General features: G+C 38.6%; 1 protein-coding gene across 4 annotated transcripts; it reads left to right on the top strand.

Annotated features, from left to right (window-relative positions):
- LOC124633260 (TBC1 domain family member 16) lies at positions 1–12,086 on the top strand. 4 transcript variants are annotated; one of them, XM_047168435.1, is made up of 7 exons: positions 1–1,006; positions 7,108–7,304; positions 7,570–8,086; positions 8,739–8,883; positions 9,394–9,500; positions 10,305–10,486; positions 10,793–12,086. In XM_047168435.1, the coding sequence occupies exons 1-7, from the start codon at positions 129–131 to the stop codon at positions 10,984–10,986; spliced, it is 2,220 nt and encodes a 739-aa protein (XP_047024391.1). In that variant the 5' UTR covers positions 1–128; the 3' UTR covers positions 10,987–12,086. The 4 variants fall into 4 exon arrangements, with proteins under 4 accessions (XP_047024391.1, XP_047024389.1, XP_047024392.1 ...); XM_047168433.1 differs by having other exon boundaries at positions 7,585–8,086; positions 8,739–8,916; XM_047168436.1 differs by having other exon boundaries at positions 7,585–8,086.
- Positions 12,087–13,508: the final 1,422 nt, after the last annotated feature.

Consider the following 13,508-nt stretch of genomic DNA (forward strand, 5'->3'; position numbering starts at 1 on the left):
TAGGTGTTTACATGCGCGTAGTACCCACACAGCTTCGCTTGAATGAGGTTGTCGCGAGTGATAACGCGCCGCAGTAAATAAGCCGTGATTTAAATTTTTAAGGAAATGTGAACATATCCCGCAGCGAAATGCCGCTGCCAGATCTTTTGAAACGAGCCTCGAGCTATTTCCTTGGTTTGGAGTTTGATGATAACGAGGAACCCCCTGATTACGTCGACAACGAAATATTGTTTTGCAAGAACAATGTGTGCGTGCATCCTCCGACCGTTGCAAGGCATGAACTTGATATAGTTCACCATCCTGGATACCTCACAGTCACGACTAAGGTGTTTACGGACCAACATAACAACGCCAAACGACCCACGCTTTTCCTGAACTGGATTCCGAATTCGACGCTGCGGAAATGTCCTTCGGCCGTAGAAACCAGTCCGAGCGAGGAGCTAGTATGTGCTGGCAAGCCGGCGAATGCAAAGGAAATACCCATGTCCCGCAGTAATACAAACAGCGCCAAATTGGACGCTAACAACGAACGTGCATTTTCTGATTCCTCAGAAACTACGAGTCTTAATTCTAACTCTGATAAGCAAAGTATTAAATCATCTGATACTCGATACACACACAATGACACTACGCAGGAGGAGTTGTCCTCCAGTTCGAAGCCTACTGTTAAGTCTATAGACTCGGTGAAGGATAATATTTTCAGTAGCTTTGAGAAGGACGAGTCTCGGGATGAGGTGTTTATGTACGACAAACATGTGAGATCACAGTCAATGACCTCGGTTAACATTACGATTGCTAATCCAACAATAGAAAACGTAGATTTGACCCCTGATTCTGTGTCGGGGGACAGGTTTATTAGGTCACTGTCAATGAGTTCGTGTGACGAGGGCAATCCAAATTGGATGAGTACGCCGGAGTTTTTAGCTCTGAAACACAATTTGGTGTTTCCTGACAGCGTTCATAGCTCACCGGTGCCGCAACGTAGAGCTCCTTTAAAATGTCGAAGGTGAGTTCGAATTTTTACATTATGTACTTTTTCTTTATTAGGTATTCTATTTTTGGATCGCGGCATTTAACGTTCAATAACTGTCCCTGTTGGTTTACTACTATCAACTCAAGTAGAAAACATTGAAGAAAATATTTACCAAACAGGGGCCCGATTCTCCTAAGTTAATAATGTCAAAATCGAATAGAAATCGAATCGCAATATGATCGCAATAGCAGTTTTAACCATATCGGGCATTCTGCTACTAATAAAAGACCAATCGTATTCGATTGACATTTGATTGGTGTGCGATTGGTCTGCTATTTTGGTAATTTTGATCTATACGGTAGTTTGCTGTACAATCATTTTGCAATCGTAAATCATTTGCAGACAAAATTATTTATTATTGAATGACAGAAAAGGATAAAAACGTTTATTTCAAAGAAAAAATAGCGGAATGCCACATACGCTTCAATCGTAATCGAGTCGGGATCGGATCTCAGTCGAATCGAGTCGAACGTCAATCGAATGTTGCTTAAGTAAAATTAGGAGAATCGGGCCCCTGGGGAAAACTGTCCTAAGTAAAAGTTTCCATAGGTCTACCTACTCATTTCAATATCGATGGGTGAAATTATCGAGAACTATGTTCGATTGTAAATTGATGCATGTACCTAAATCGCATTTGCAAAGTTGATTATTCACGGTATAAACGTTTAATGATAATGTAGAGGTAGATAGGTATACCTACCTAAGCAATGTTGATTTCATGACGCTTTGTTTATGAAGCAAAACTTAGCTTACCGTGACGGTTAAAGTCGAATGTTCTACATTAGCATCTACTCGATGTTCAGCCTTATCTCACCGGATCTACCAGTTGTACCCGCATAGATAATTGATTGTTAGCTCAATAATAACTGTTTATTTATTTTCGCATTTCAAGGCTTTTAGCTAATTATGGAGTAAGATAAGTGATACAATAACATAATTATGTAAATACTGGTACCAAAAGAGCAGAATTAAGGGGGAATACCCTCGTAGCCTAAATATATCTGAACAAATATTTAACAGACTATTGACTTGAGCAGTCTCTTGAGCATACAATCCCTTATTTACCAAGCTTCTATATTGATCCTTCTACACTAAAACGATACAAACAAGAAGGAATATAGAGAATTATTTATAAACTAGCTTCTGCCCGCGACTTCGTACGCGGATCCTGTCCCTTATGCCAGCGACTACGGGGTCAGCAAAATCAAAAATCTGAATAGTCGCAATAGACGTGAACATAGGGATAAAAGTAGTGATTCTAATTAGTCCGCATTTAAGTTGTGTGTGGCAAAAATATTACGTAAATAAACATTAAATAGATGACAAAGTCGTGGTGACTTAGTGGAATTCGTGGTGGTTTAGTGGGTAGAGAACCAATCTCTTAAGTATGAGCGTGCGTCTTTGATTCCAGGTCTGGTAAGTGCCTGCCAATGCAACTTTTCTAAGTTCGTATGTACTTTCTACGTATATTTTGGATACCAATGACCGTCATTTGGAGGGGATGTTAAACTGTAGGTTCCGGCTGTCATTGAACATTCTTGGCAGTCGTTATGGGTAGTCAGAAGCCAGTAAGTCTTACCAAGGAGTGTTGGTTTGAGCGGGTAACCGGGTTGTGGAGGTCAGATAGGCAGTCGCTCCTTGTAAAATACTGGTACTCAGTTGCATCGTGACTGGAAGTTGACCCTAACATAATTGGGACAAAGGCTCTTGAGATAACAACGACAATAATAATAAGATATAGGCACCGCAGGACATCTGAGGCTGATGACGGGGAGTAGCGACCCCGCGGGGCTATATATACTGAGTTCTCCAGGGAGTGTATACTGTCCCCCATCTCCGGCCGGTTGGAGTGAACTATGACGGGGGTAGATCTCACGCCTCTGGCTTGGCTTGGCCGTCCAGAGTGGCCGTCGCTAGAGCAGGATTAGTAGCCTTGCTCGGAGGGTAGGTGCCTCATGGTAAGCACAGGGAGCGCGTAATCTACGTTTAAAGTCCGCCGAGGTATCCTCACCCTTCAGCCGCTCATATCCCTGTTGCCCTCTTGTTGCTATTCAGTGACTGGTTCCCGGGGGCCCAGTAAGTGAGGTGGCGAGTCTCCACCTGCCGTTTTTACATGTACCTAATACATTGTCATCCACTAACGTCCCATCACAATAGCCCAAGTAGTTTTCCTCCATAGTTAGCACAGAACCGGGGATTGTCTTTTTTTTTAACGACGTCCACCGAGGATTGTCCTTGGATTCATTTCTATAGTGTATAAAGGGATAATCGTCGGTTTTGTGTCACCATTTCATTAAAGTTGTCTCAAAAGGACAATTATGTAAAATTTGTACTAAGCAGTACTTAACACGAAATTCAAGCGTTGTTGTATCTTCGTTATTATTTGTTTGTGTGAGAGAGAAAAGAAAAATGCGTCAATAGAGAGTGCTTATCAGATTGAACAACTTTTGCTAAAACGTCATACCTCTATATGCTATAGTCTAGCTGGGCCCCTGGAGTTCCACATCAGATGTTTTAGATCTTCAATTTGTCTAAGTCAATAGAAAGTGCTTATCAAATTGAACAACTTTTGCTAAAACGTCATACCTGTATATGGTACAGAGAAGCTGGGCTCTTGGGGTTCCACATCAGGTGTTCCAGATCTTAAAATTTATTATCTCAGCTGAAAATGCTCATCAAATGAAACAATTTTTGCCACGGCACCATATTTGTATCTCTTATTGTTTTATTGGTCTGTTGGAGTTCTGCATCAGGTCTTCAAGTTTCGAAGATAAATTATAGCCTATATGTTGACCAGGCCTAATACTGATAAAACAAAGAAAAAATCATTGAAATCCGTTCAGTAGTTCAGAAGATTAGCGTGTACAAACAAACAGACATACAGACATACAGACATACAGACAATTTTTTTTTTTTGGATTTGTGCTCCATTACTGTTTCTAAACCCCACCCAATTATTATTTTTTTAATATATTCAATGTACAGACACAGTTTTTTTACAGATTTATTATATGTATAGATAGCTCACTCGTTACGAAGTGGGTGAATAAATCCATTGAGTTCCATGACACGCAAGGGCCCTCGGGGGATGGTAACGACGGGTGGAGGACACTCACTGTCAATACGGAATATTGCCAATTGTTTGTCAAGTACAGCTTTACATCCACTTAGATATTCCATAAATAAAATCAGTAAGTTAAGTTCCTACTTACATCTGTATGGAAGACTAAAAAAATACGATTTCTATATTTCCCAAAAAAGGGTTTATAGATGTGCTAATAAAAGCATTTGTTGCGGGTTCGAGGGACTCGTAGCACTTGGTATAAGTTTATAAATATTCTGCGTGCAGTTAGCAGCGTTTATTTTGCAAAATGGTTTCCACTCATTGTTGTATTTACATTGCGTATTTAGGTGCAACAAGCTACCTACGAAAAGGCCGCATATGTGATTTGAGTAATTGGCCGTTATGAACAGGTTCTTATTGATTTTCTTCTTACCCATTTACCAAAGTCTGTGGTAAATTAATCATCTATTTGATAAAATGTTTTAATGATCGGCCTATTCTATCGCTGTTCATTAGTGTTCCCTTCCCAAAATATTTTTGGACCCATATTTCAGTCTGTTGTGCCCTTCAATACGATTAATGATTTGTGATCACTATTAACGATACCATTTATCTATACTTCATCAGTGTTCCTACCTATAAACTATGAAGTGCTTACGCTGTCTAGCAAAAAAACTGCGTGTCCATTTTCTGAGCACCGAAAACATAAGCCGTTTCACTTATTCATAGCTCCTACACCTACAATACTGATGTTTAGGGCGAATGTCATACGTAGGCATTCAAGGTCATGTCATACCCAAGGTCAGGTCGCATCCCTCTATCGACGATTGCATTCCTCAAGCCACATGCCACGCCAAGAATGTCATTATCGCTCTCACAACTCATTTAATATCCTCGAAAGTTGCTCCTTGAATGATAAGCGATCGCAATGAATTACGTGGGATAAAGTACCACATTTCTAATGGAAAATTCTAGAATGAGGAAAGGTCAAAGTGTTATTAAGACTTTGATGATGCAATATTTAGTTTGCAATCTTGTTTGCAAGTCTAGCTTAGGAGACTACAATGTAGGAATAATAGTTAGGTATAATTTAGTGCGTATCACGTCCAGACATGAAGGGTCTTATTGGTAAGGATAGCTAATAAAGAAGTTAACTTCATGTTTGAAATGCGCAATTAACTAAACTTAAGTAGGATTTCTACGGAAGCTATGGTTTATCAGCGGCCTTAATTGATGATTAGACAAGCACTTCAACGTAAGATTACGCAACTGGCACTTACTGTCTAATTATTTCATTAGGTACTGACTCGACTTCATACCTTCATTCTATCCTCATAATCTGAGAAGGGACATTTTCTTAACTAGGTTTTATAACATACTTCAACTAGGTCGTGATAAAGTCGATATTCTCCAAGGATTTATCCTTTTATAGCTCACTAACAGGGTATCCCTGAGCATGTTATGATCCAATAACCTAATTAATTCTTCATATAAGAAGGTCGGTTATAGGCAGTGGCGGATTTACCAATAGGCCAAGTAGGCCAGTGCCTAGGGCGGCAAATTTTGCTATTTTTTTTACAGATTTTTTAAAATAATTATACGAGTACACAATCCATATATAAATAAACGATTAATAAACGCACTGTAGTATATACTTAGGTTTATGTGATAAATTGAAAAATCGGCTCGCTTCGCTCGCGGTTTCTTCATCATTTCTGGTTTATTCTGCGCTCTTTGAATCCAAAGTTAAAGCACTGAAGTAGCAAAAACAACTAACGTTGTAGAGCGTCAGCGTAGCGCAGCGGAGCGTAGGCTGACGATTTCTAAGTTGTTTAGCGGGTGGAGGACTTTTGTGTCCCAAATAATTTCGTTTTTGTGTCCCAAAACTCAAAAAATTTCGCGCTCGCTGCGCTCGCAGCTTTTTCACTTTACATTGGTTTTTTTTTAACTTGTTTGAGTATTTTTGTGTTCCAAGACTCAACAATTTCGCCTTTCACTTGACAGTTACTTTTTTCTAATTTCTTTAGGTATCATTGCGTCCCAAAAATCACAAATTTCGCGTGTGTTTGGGTACCTACTTTTGTGTCCCAAAACTAAAAAATTTCGCGCTCGCTGCGCTCGCGACTTTTTCATTTTACACCAGTTTTTTAAACTCGTTTTGGTACTTTACTGTTCCCAAACTTAACAATTATATGTTTCATGAAAATCAATTGATCCGTTTAAAAGTTACAGAGGTTTTACGCTTTAAAGTCGCTGTCAAATAAACTTGTTAGGTCAACATTAAACTCTTCGTTACATAGCGGGTTGCAAAAATAATCTACATAGTAACTGACAGAAATATCATTAAGTTCACAATCATTAGGGGCGGCAAAAATTGAATGGCCTACTAGCGGCAAATTTGTAAATCCGCCACTGGTTATAGGACTGCAAGAAACCGTACCTAAAGTTCATCGTCTTGTTTATTCGATGACCTGATTAAAACAGACGCCAGTAGGTACTATTACTCAACTGCATTATTTAGTAGCTAGAACATGATATCGCTTATGTAGGGTGACTTATGATGTTAGTAACTCAGTAACAATATTATATGTGTGAATAATTTAAGAAATAAAGTCTTTATTCATCCGAGTTAACGGGTAAGTTAAAGTTATTGCGAGTAGCGCACATTAATCTTACCCCAGGGTCCAAAACTCCTAAATTTTGCGGTTCGCGTAGGAGGGGGTAGAAGGGTTCATTTACATGCTACCCACATACAACACGTGTAGCGCTTCTAACTTCGCATTTTCTAGGGATTTGAACGTTCAATCAGTTGGTTACAAATGCATTTGTGTCGCATGAAAATACGCATTCATGTAATTTAATGCCTCTAGCTACAGTCGAAGTATTTTTTTTTATCTATATGAGTTTGCGTCATACTTTTACATATGTATATACCTACCACCTACATCTAGGTATGGGTTCTAGTCAGGATTTCGATGAGTATATACTTCACTACCTACTTTTTCACCAGGTTTTCAGTAGACTTGAGTCAGATGCGGTCATTGCGGCTCTTCTTCAACGATGACAATTGCACATGTGGCCAGTTAGTAGTCGCATCCAGGGAATCCCAGTACAAAATACTCCATTTCCACTATGGAGGTTTGGACCACTTGGCACAAGTTCTGCATCGATGGCACTCGTTGCTACACAACATCAAACTTACACCAGGTAACCAGAACTTACGAAATTATCAAGGCGGGATTTCACAAAAATGGTGTGTCCCGTTTGTTGTGGAATACTCAATTCTTTATTAACAGTCCGTATGTTGTACAGGTAAATAAAAATGCATTCGCGCACAAAGGTTTCAGTTTGCTACTGTTTGCTAGAGCAAGTAAACAAAATGAATCATTCGTGTCGCATGGTTCACACCGATGAAATCCCGCCTTAGCACATGTTTTAATATGTTTTGCGAATATTCACCTAACGTAAGCAGGCACTGTTTCCACAGGTTCTGAAGAGCCAAATCTACCCTACCGTCATTTTATGGTATGCCGTCCAGAGGTACAAAAGTCTGAACAACATCCTGAAGAAGGGAAGCTTCCCAAAATATCTCCCGAAATATTCTACGGGAAAATTATGAACGGAAAGGGCGTTATTGAAGACGATCTATTTTTGAGGAAATGTGTATTTTTCGGAGGATTGGACAAGGAACTAAGGAGAGAAGTGTGGCCATTCCTCTTACATTGCTATCCGTACAATTCGACTTATGACGAACGAGAGATAATACTTCAGATTAGGTCAAGAGAATACGAAGAAATTTCGAGAAGAAGACTAGAAAAGATGACACCTGAGCAGCATGCAATTTTCTGGAAGACAGTCCAGTGTGTCATAGAGAAGGACGTGGTTAGAACGGACAGAGGCAATCCATTTTTCGCAGGGGAGAATAATTACAACGTAGAAATTATGAAGAACATCTTGTTGAACTACGCCGTATACAATCCGATTTTAGGGTAAGGGTAATTAACTGTTTTGTTTTCTTGATGCCAAGTAATTAAAGTTTTCTGCAAACAACAGCCTTTGTTCACTACACTGCGAGGCTTATTGTTCCATTCATACTATATGTATACTAATTACACCCGACAGAATTGTAAAATAAATGGGTACTTGGAATACATAACATGGTTGACGCAGTTAGGAGAACCGATTGTGATGTGTGTGAGTTAACAAGGGCTTGTTTGAAAAAATAATCTCAGGTCATTCGAGTCATTTCAATTATATCGATCGGAAAACTATCATCTTTATTACAGAAACAGATACCTACATTAAAGATACTATACGTTACGATAGGGCTGGTTAGTGGTTTCTGCCCTTATTTGTCGCCACGAGATATCCGAAAGGAAAGGGTATCGCGTGTCACCCAGTAACTAAAGGGGTTCCCACCCTTTCTTGCTTAGCAGTCACTCCTTGTAAAATACCTACTAGTGTTCAGTTGCATCCGGTTAGACTGGAATCCGACCCCAATATTTTATGGGACAATGCGACACCATCATTTTGCGTAACTTTCTTATGCGCAAAATTGCAGGCACTTTTTTGAAAGGGTTATTTTCATCAGTTTTTTTTGCTAATACTTGTGAACTACATATCTAAGTAATTTCTTTTCAGTTACACACAAGGAATGAGTGATCTCTTAGCACCGGTACTGTGCGAGATAAAATGTGAGGCAGAAGCGTTCTGGTGCTTTGTCGGCCTGATGCAGAGAGCGATATTTGTGTGCACCCCAACCGACAACGATATGGATAACAATCTTGTAAGATACAACAACTGTTTAATGTCGAATAATGTAGGTGAACAATCGATTCTTTAGCATACGGCTTACATTGGTGTGGGCTTTATCTTCGTAGAACAAAACAGACAACAAAGTCAACAACCAGAATTTGGTGAACGTCAGAAAACATTTTTGAGCAGACTGTCTGCCGTCAGTAAACCTTTAAAGCCATATTTGAATAACTTCGAATTCATAGATTCGGGGCGAAATCAATACAGCTTTGCCGGCTATTATGCGGTAACCAATAACTCAACGTGCTTCAGCTTATACAGTACAGCATAAATAGGTATCTTACATATGTATTAACGTTCCAATGTATCTAATTGCATCAGCTTACCACTCACCAATACTTATAATAAGTCCACTAACAACAATGATAATCCCAAATGAGTCACATACATATAATATTCGTCCTATCTTATCATCCGTATCGCCGATGTTAATATTGTATAGACGACAATGTAACTCCTACGCGTGACATTTAATTTTCAGAGCTACTTACGCGAGCTTATTAGGATAATGTTGCCACATTTCTACAAGCATTTGGAAAAACATGTCGACGCAATGGAACTACTGTTCTGTCATCGTTGGATACTTTTGTAAGTATTCCTCGAAGGTGATTGGCTCGCTCGCCCATGTTTCATTAGAAATTTAATAAATGAAGCCATCTTTAGGTACCTATCGACATTTTATCGGGCCTGTACCTACTGGTTACTTAACACATTGTCCTACTTACACTATCGGTACTTTAGTGTAGCCTGCAGTCGACCTAGTAAATACTGCTAATCTTTAATTTCCATCGGTCGGAGCTCAGTTTATTTTGAAATCCATGGTAAAGTTTGAATACATCGTATGGAGCAAGTACCTAGCTAAGAATATTATGTTACCTAAGTTTTATGTTTTGAAATTCAAGTAGATACATTAATTGGATGTTGTCGAAAAGGTTTTACCCGCCCACTCGGGTTTCCTTCAAGTAAAAAACGCCCACGTTTCTCCGTCTACGGCGTAGAACGGTATCAAAGGGAGACGAAATTTAATTATTCCTAGAAAGAAGCCCTACTATCCTTTTGCCTTGCCTTCGTCGTATCTTATCATATAAATCCAGGTCCCAGCTTTTGTTGGCTTTTATGCTTTATTGGTCGATCCTACTTACTAAAATTACGGCTCAGGGAAATCTTTTCAGGAAAAATATTAAAATATCTAAGGTAGAAAAGGTTTATTTCCAAGAAGAATCTTAGCGGGGAAGGGGTTCGTTTTCAACTCGAATACCCCTTTTGTAGCACTTAGTGATAGGGATTAACCAACCACTTTAAATTAAAGTCCTAGTTACCTACCCCTACATCATTTAAGTAATTCCTATATATGTTTTTCCAACTTCTAAAACATACTTCTACTCATTACAGGTGCTTCAAGCGCGAGTTTACGGAGGCCGTAGCACTTCGCATGTGGGAGGCGTGCTGGGCCAACTACCAGACGGACTACTTCCATCTGTTCCTCTGCCTGGCCATCATTGCCGTGTACGCCGATGACGTCATCGCACAGGACCTTAATACTGACGAGATGCTGCTGCATTTCAGCTCTTTAGGTACGTAAGCAAATGTACGAGTGCGTGCGGGTTTTTGACTGTAGTTGACACGAAAAATTTGCAGTTAACTTTAACAGTGAGTCATCGACTCATATTTCACTTTTCTTGACGACTACTATCAATAAGGCTAATAAGTCCTGACAGTCTTTGTGGAAATATATTTCCAAGAAACCGAATATTTGCACGAGCAAAAGGTAGTGAAAAACAAGCAGACTTTTGAAAGGCTTTTACTTGCTCAATAAAAAACTAAGTAATTATAAATACTTTTTTCATTACTAAAAACACTTTTTTTCTGACTTTTTCCAGCAATGTACATGGACGGGCGTCTCATCCTCCGCAAAGCGAGGGGTCTTTTGCACCAATTCCGACAACTGGTCAGGATCCCCTGTACTTTAGTGGGCATGTGTCAGCGATGTGGCCCAGGCATATGGGACTCGACCCATAGGCCTAGTGTTGAGTGCACTGGCGCCCATGACTTCTGCAAGTATGCTGTTCAGTAAGGAAAATGCAAGATATTTGGCAAACCGTCGTGATTTTGGCAAACCTATTTGGAAAATATGGGCCTTGTAGTTGCTTGATGAATGCGGGACATTTTTAGTGTAGACAGATCAGTATTATTTAAGTTTTTTTTTTTTAATAGTGCCATGCAGTGATTTCAGCTTATATTCAGAAGTAAAAATGCCATATTTGTTCGATAATCGAACTGGTAGATTCATATGTGAAGACAGTTTGAATATGTAAACATTTATTTGCGTTGGTAAGAGAAAGCTTAGTACCTAACGGGGTCTCAAATTATTATTGTTAAAAATACAGTCGATATGATTTGTATGTATTAAGAGTTCTAAGTAAGTTATCGTGTTTTTTTAGAAAGTAACTGACGAATGAGTGTACAGTCTAACGAATCGGTCACGTTTTCACAGAATTCTTGATATTTTGTTCGGGTTTTTCAGGACGTAACGCTCTAGTGAAAATGTGGCCTACATTTAATGTCCGTTTTGTACAGAACATGCTATGTTAAATTATTATTTATTTAAATACGCATTTAAACAAACTTGAGCCGAATGGTAACTTCGAATTGTACAATGGATTTAAAGGCCTTAAAGGAGAAGATTAGAACAACTTCATTATTTTCAGATATTATCTTTAATTGAAACACAAATGATTTTAACAGAAACGGTATACGTATAACTGTGTATTGTAAAAAAATGCACATCGTACAAAATCAATGTAATTCTATAAGTACAAATTAAATCAGTATTAAAAACTTGGAAAATGGTGTCAGTAAGGAAATTGAGGATATGGCTAGGACATATCAAATTGGTAACGAAAAATGTTCAATGATCTTATCATTTCTATTTGTGAATTAACAAAATTAAATATGTACCTGGTTAATACCTATGTATATGGAAACTAGAAAATCTAGGGAGAATTCATATCGAAAATGGAAACATACAAAAATTATTTGAAAAACGATGTTTGTAAAATATTGTAAATTTTTAAAAGACTATTGACTATTTTATGAATTATTTGATAGGTTTCTCAAAGCATCAGCTAAGTATATAATTACTTAAATTAAAGCGCAGCTGTTAATGATATTTTAGATCAGTGGTTCTTAACCGGTGGTCCGCGGACCACTGGTGGTCCCTGGAGGCATTCCAAGTGGTCCGCGAAGCTTAGCTTCGCGACGTTGCTATACATTATCTAACTTAATTTTTATTGACTTATAATTGCGAGCGGGGGTTTTCGCATGGATGTATAGCGGGTGTGTCGTACCTAGTCCCCCCATTTATGGAAATGTATGTTTGGGCAACATTTTACGTAATATTTGGTTGAAGTCCGATAAAAATTTCGCGCTCGCTTCGCTCGCATATTAAGGAACGATATGCCCTCATTTTGGCATTTGTCAACAAACAAAAAGTTAAGTACGTTTGGGCTAAATTTTACGTAATTTTTGTTTTAAGTCCGATAAAAATTTCGCGCTCGCTTCGCTCGCGTATCAGGAACTATATGCCCTTATTTTTGCATTTGTCAACAAACAAAATGTTAAGTACGTTTGGGTTACATTTTACGTAATATTTGGTTTAAGTCCGATAAAAATTTCGCGCTCGCTTCGCTCGCATATTCAGGAACTATATGCCCTTATTTTTGCATTTGTCAACAAACAAAATGTTAAGTACGTTTGGGCTACATTTTACATAATATTTGGTTTAAGTCCGATAAAAATTTCGCACTCGCTTCGCTCGCGCATTTGGCAAATACATAGGCTACTTTTTAGGGTTCCGTAGCCAAAATGGCAAAAACGGAACCCTTATAGTTTCGTCATGTCCGTCTGTCCGTCTGTCCGTCTGTCCGTCTGTCACAGCCGATTTACTCGGAAACTATAAGTACTACAGTGATGAGATTTGATGGGAATATGTGTTGTATGAACCGCTACAAAAATATGACACTAAATAGTAAAAAAAAGAATTGGGGGTGGGGCCCCCCATACATGTAACTGAGGGATGAAATTTTTTTTTTCGATGTACATACCCGTGTGGGGTATCAATGGAAAGGTCTTTTAAAATGATATAAAGTTTTCTAAAAAACATTTTTCTTAAAGTGAACGGTTTTTGAGATATCAGCTCTCAAAGTCGTAAAAAGTATGTCCCCCCCCCTCTATTTTTATAACTACGGGGTATAAAATTCTAAAAAAAATAGAGGTGATGCATGCTAATTAACTCTTTCAACGATTTTTGGTTTGATCAAAGTATCTCTTATAGTTTTTGAGATAGGTTGATTTAACTGTAATTTACGGAACCCTTCGTGCACGAGTCCGACTCGCACTTGGCCGGTTTTATTCTTTATTTGCATTTGCTTACCTACACAACTACCGACATGCTTTAGCTTTGAGTAGAACTGACCCAAAAATTCAGATTTTTTTTTTATAAATAATAAAGAAATGACTGCTAATTTAGGTAAACCGATGAGGTGGTCCCCGGCAAGACAAACTTTAGTTAAAGTGGTCCCTCATGTCAAAAAGGTT

The sequence above is a fragment of the Helicoverpa zea genome, chromosome 9 (genome assembly GCF_022581195.2).
Source record: "Helicoverpa zea isolate HzStark_Cry1AcR chromosome 9, ilHelZeax1.1, whole genome shotgun sequence".
NCBI lineage: Eukaryota > Metazoa > Arthropoda > Insecta > Lepidoptera > Noctuidae > Helicoverpa > Helicoverpa zea.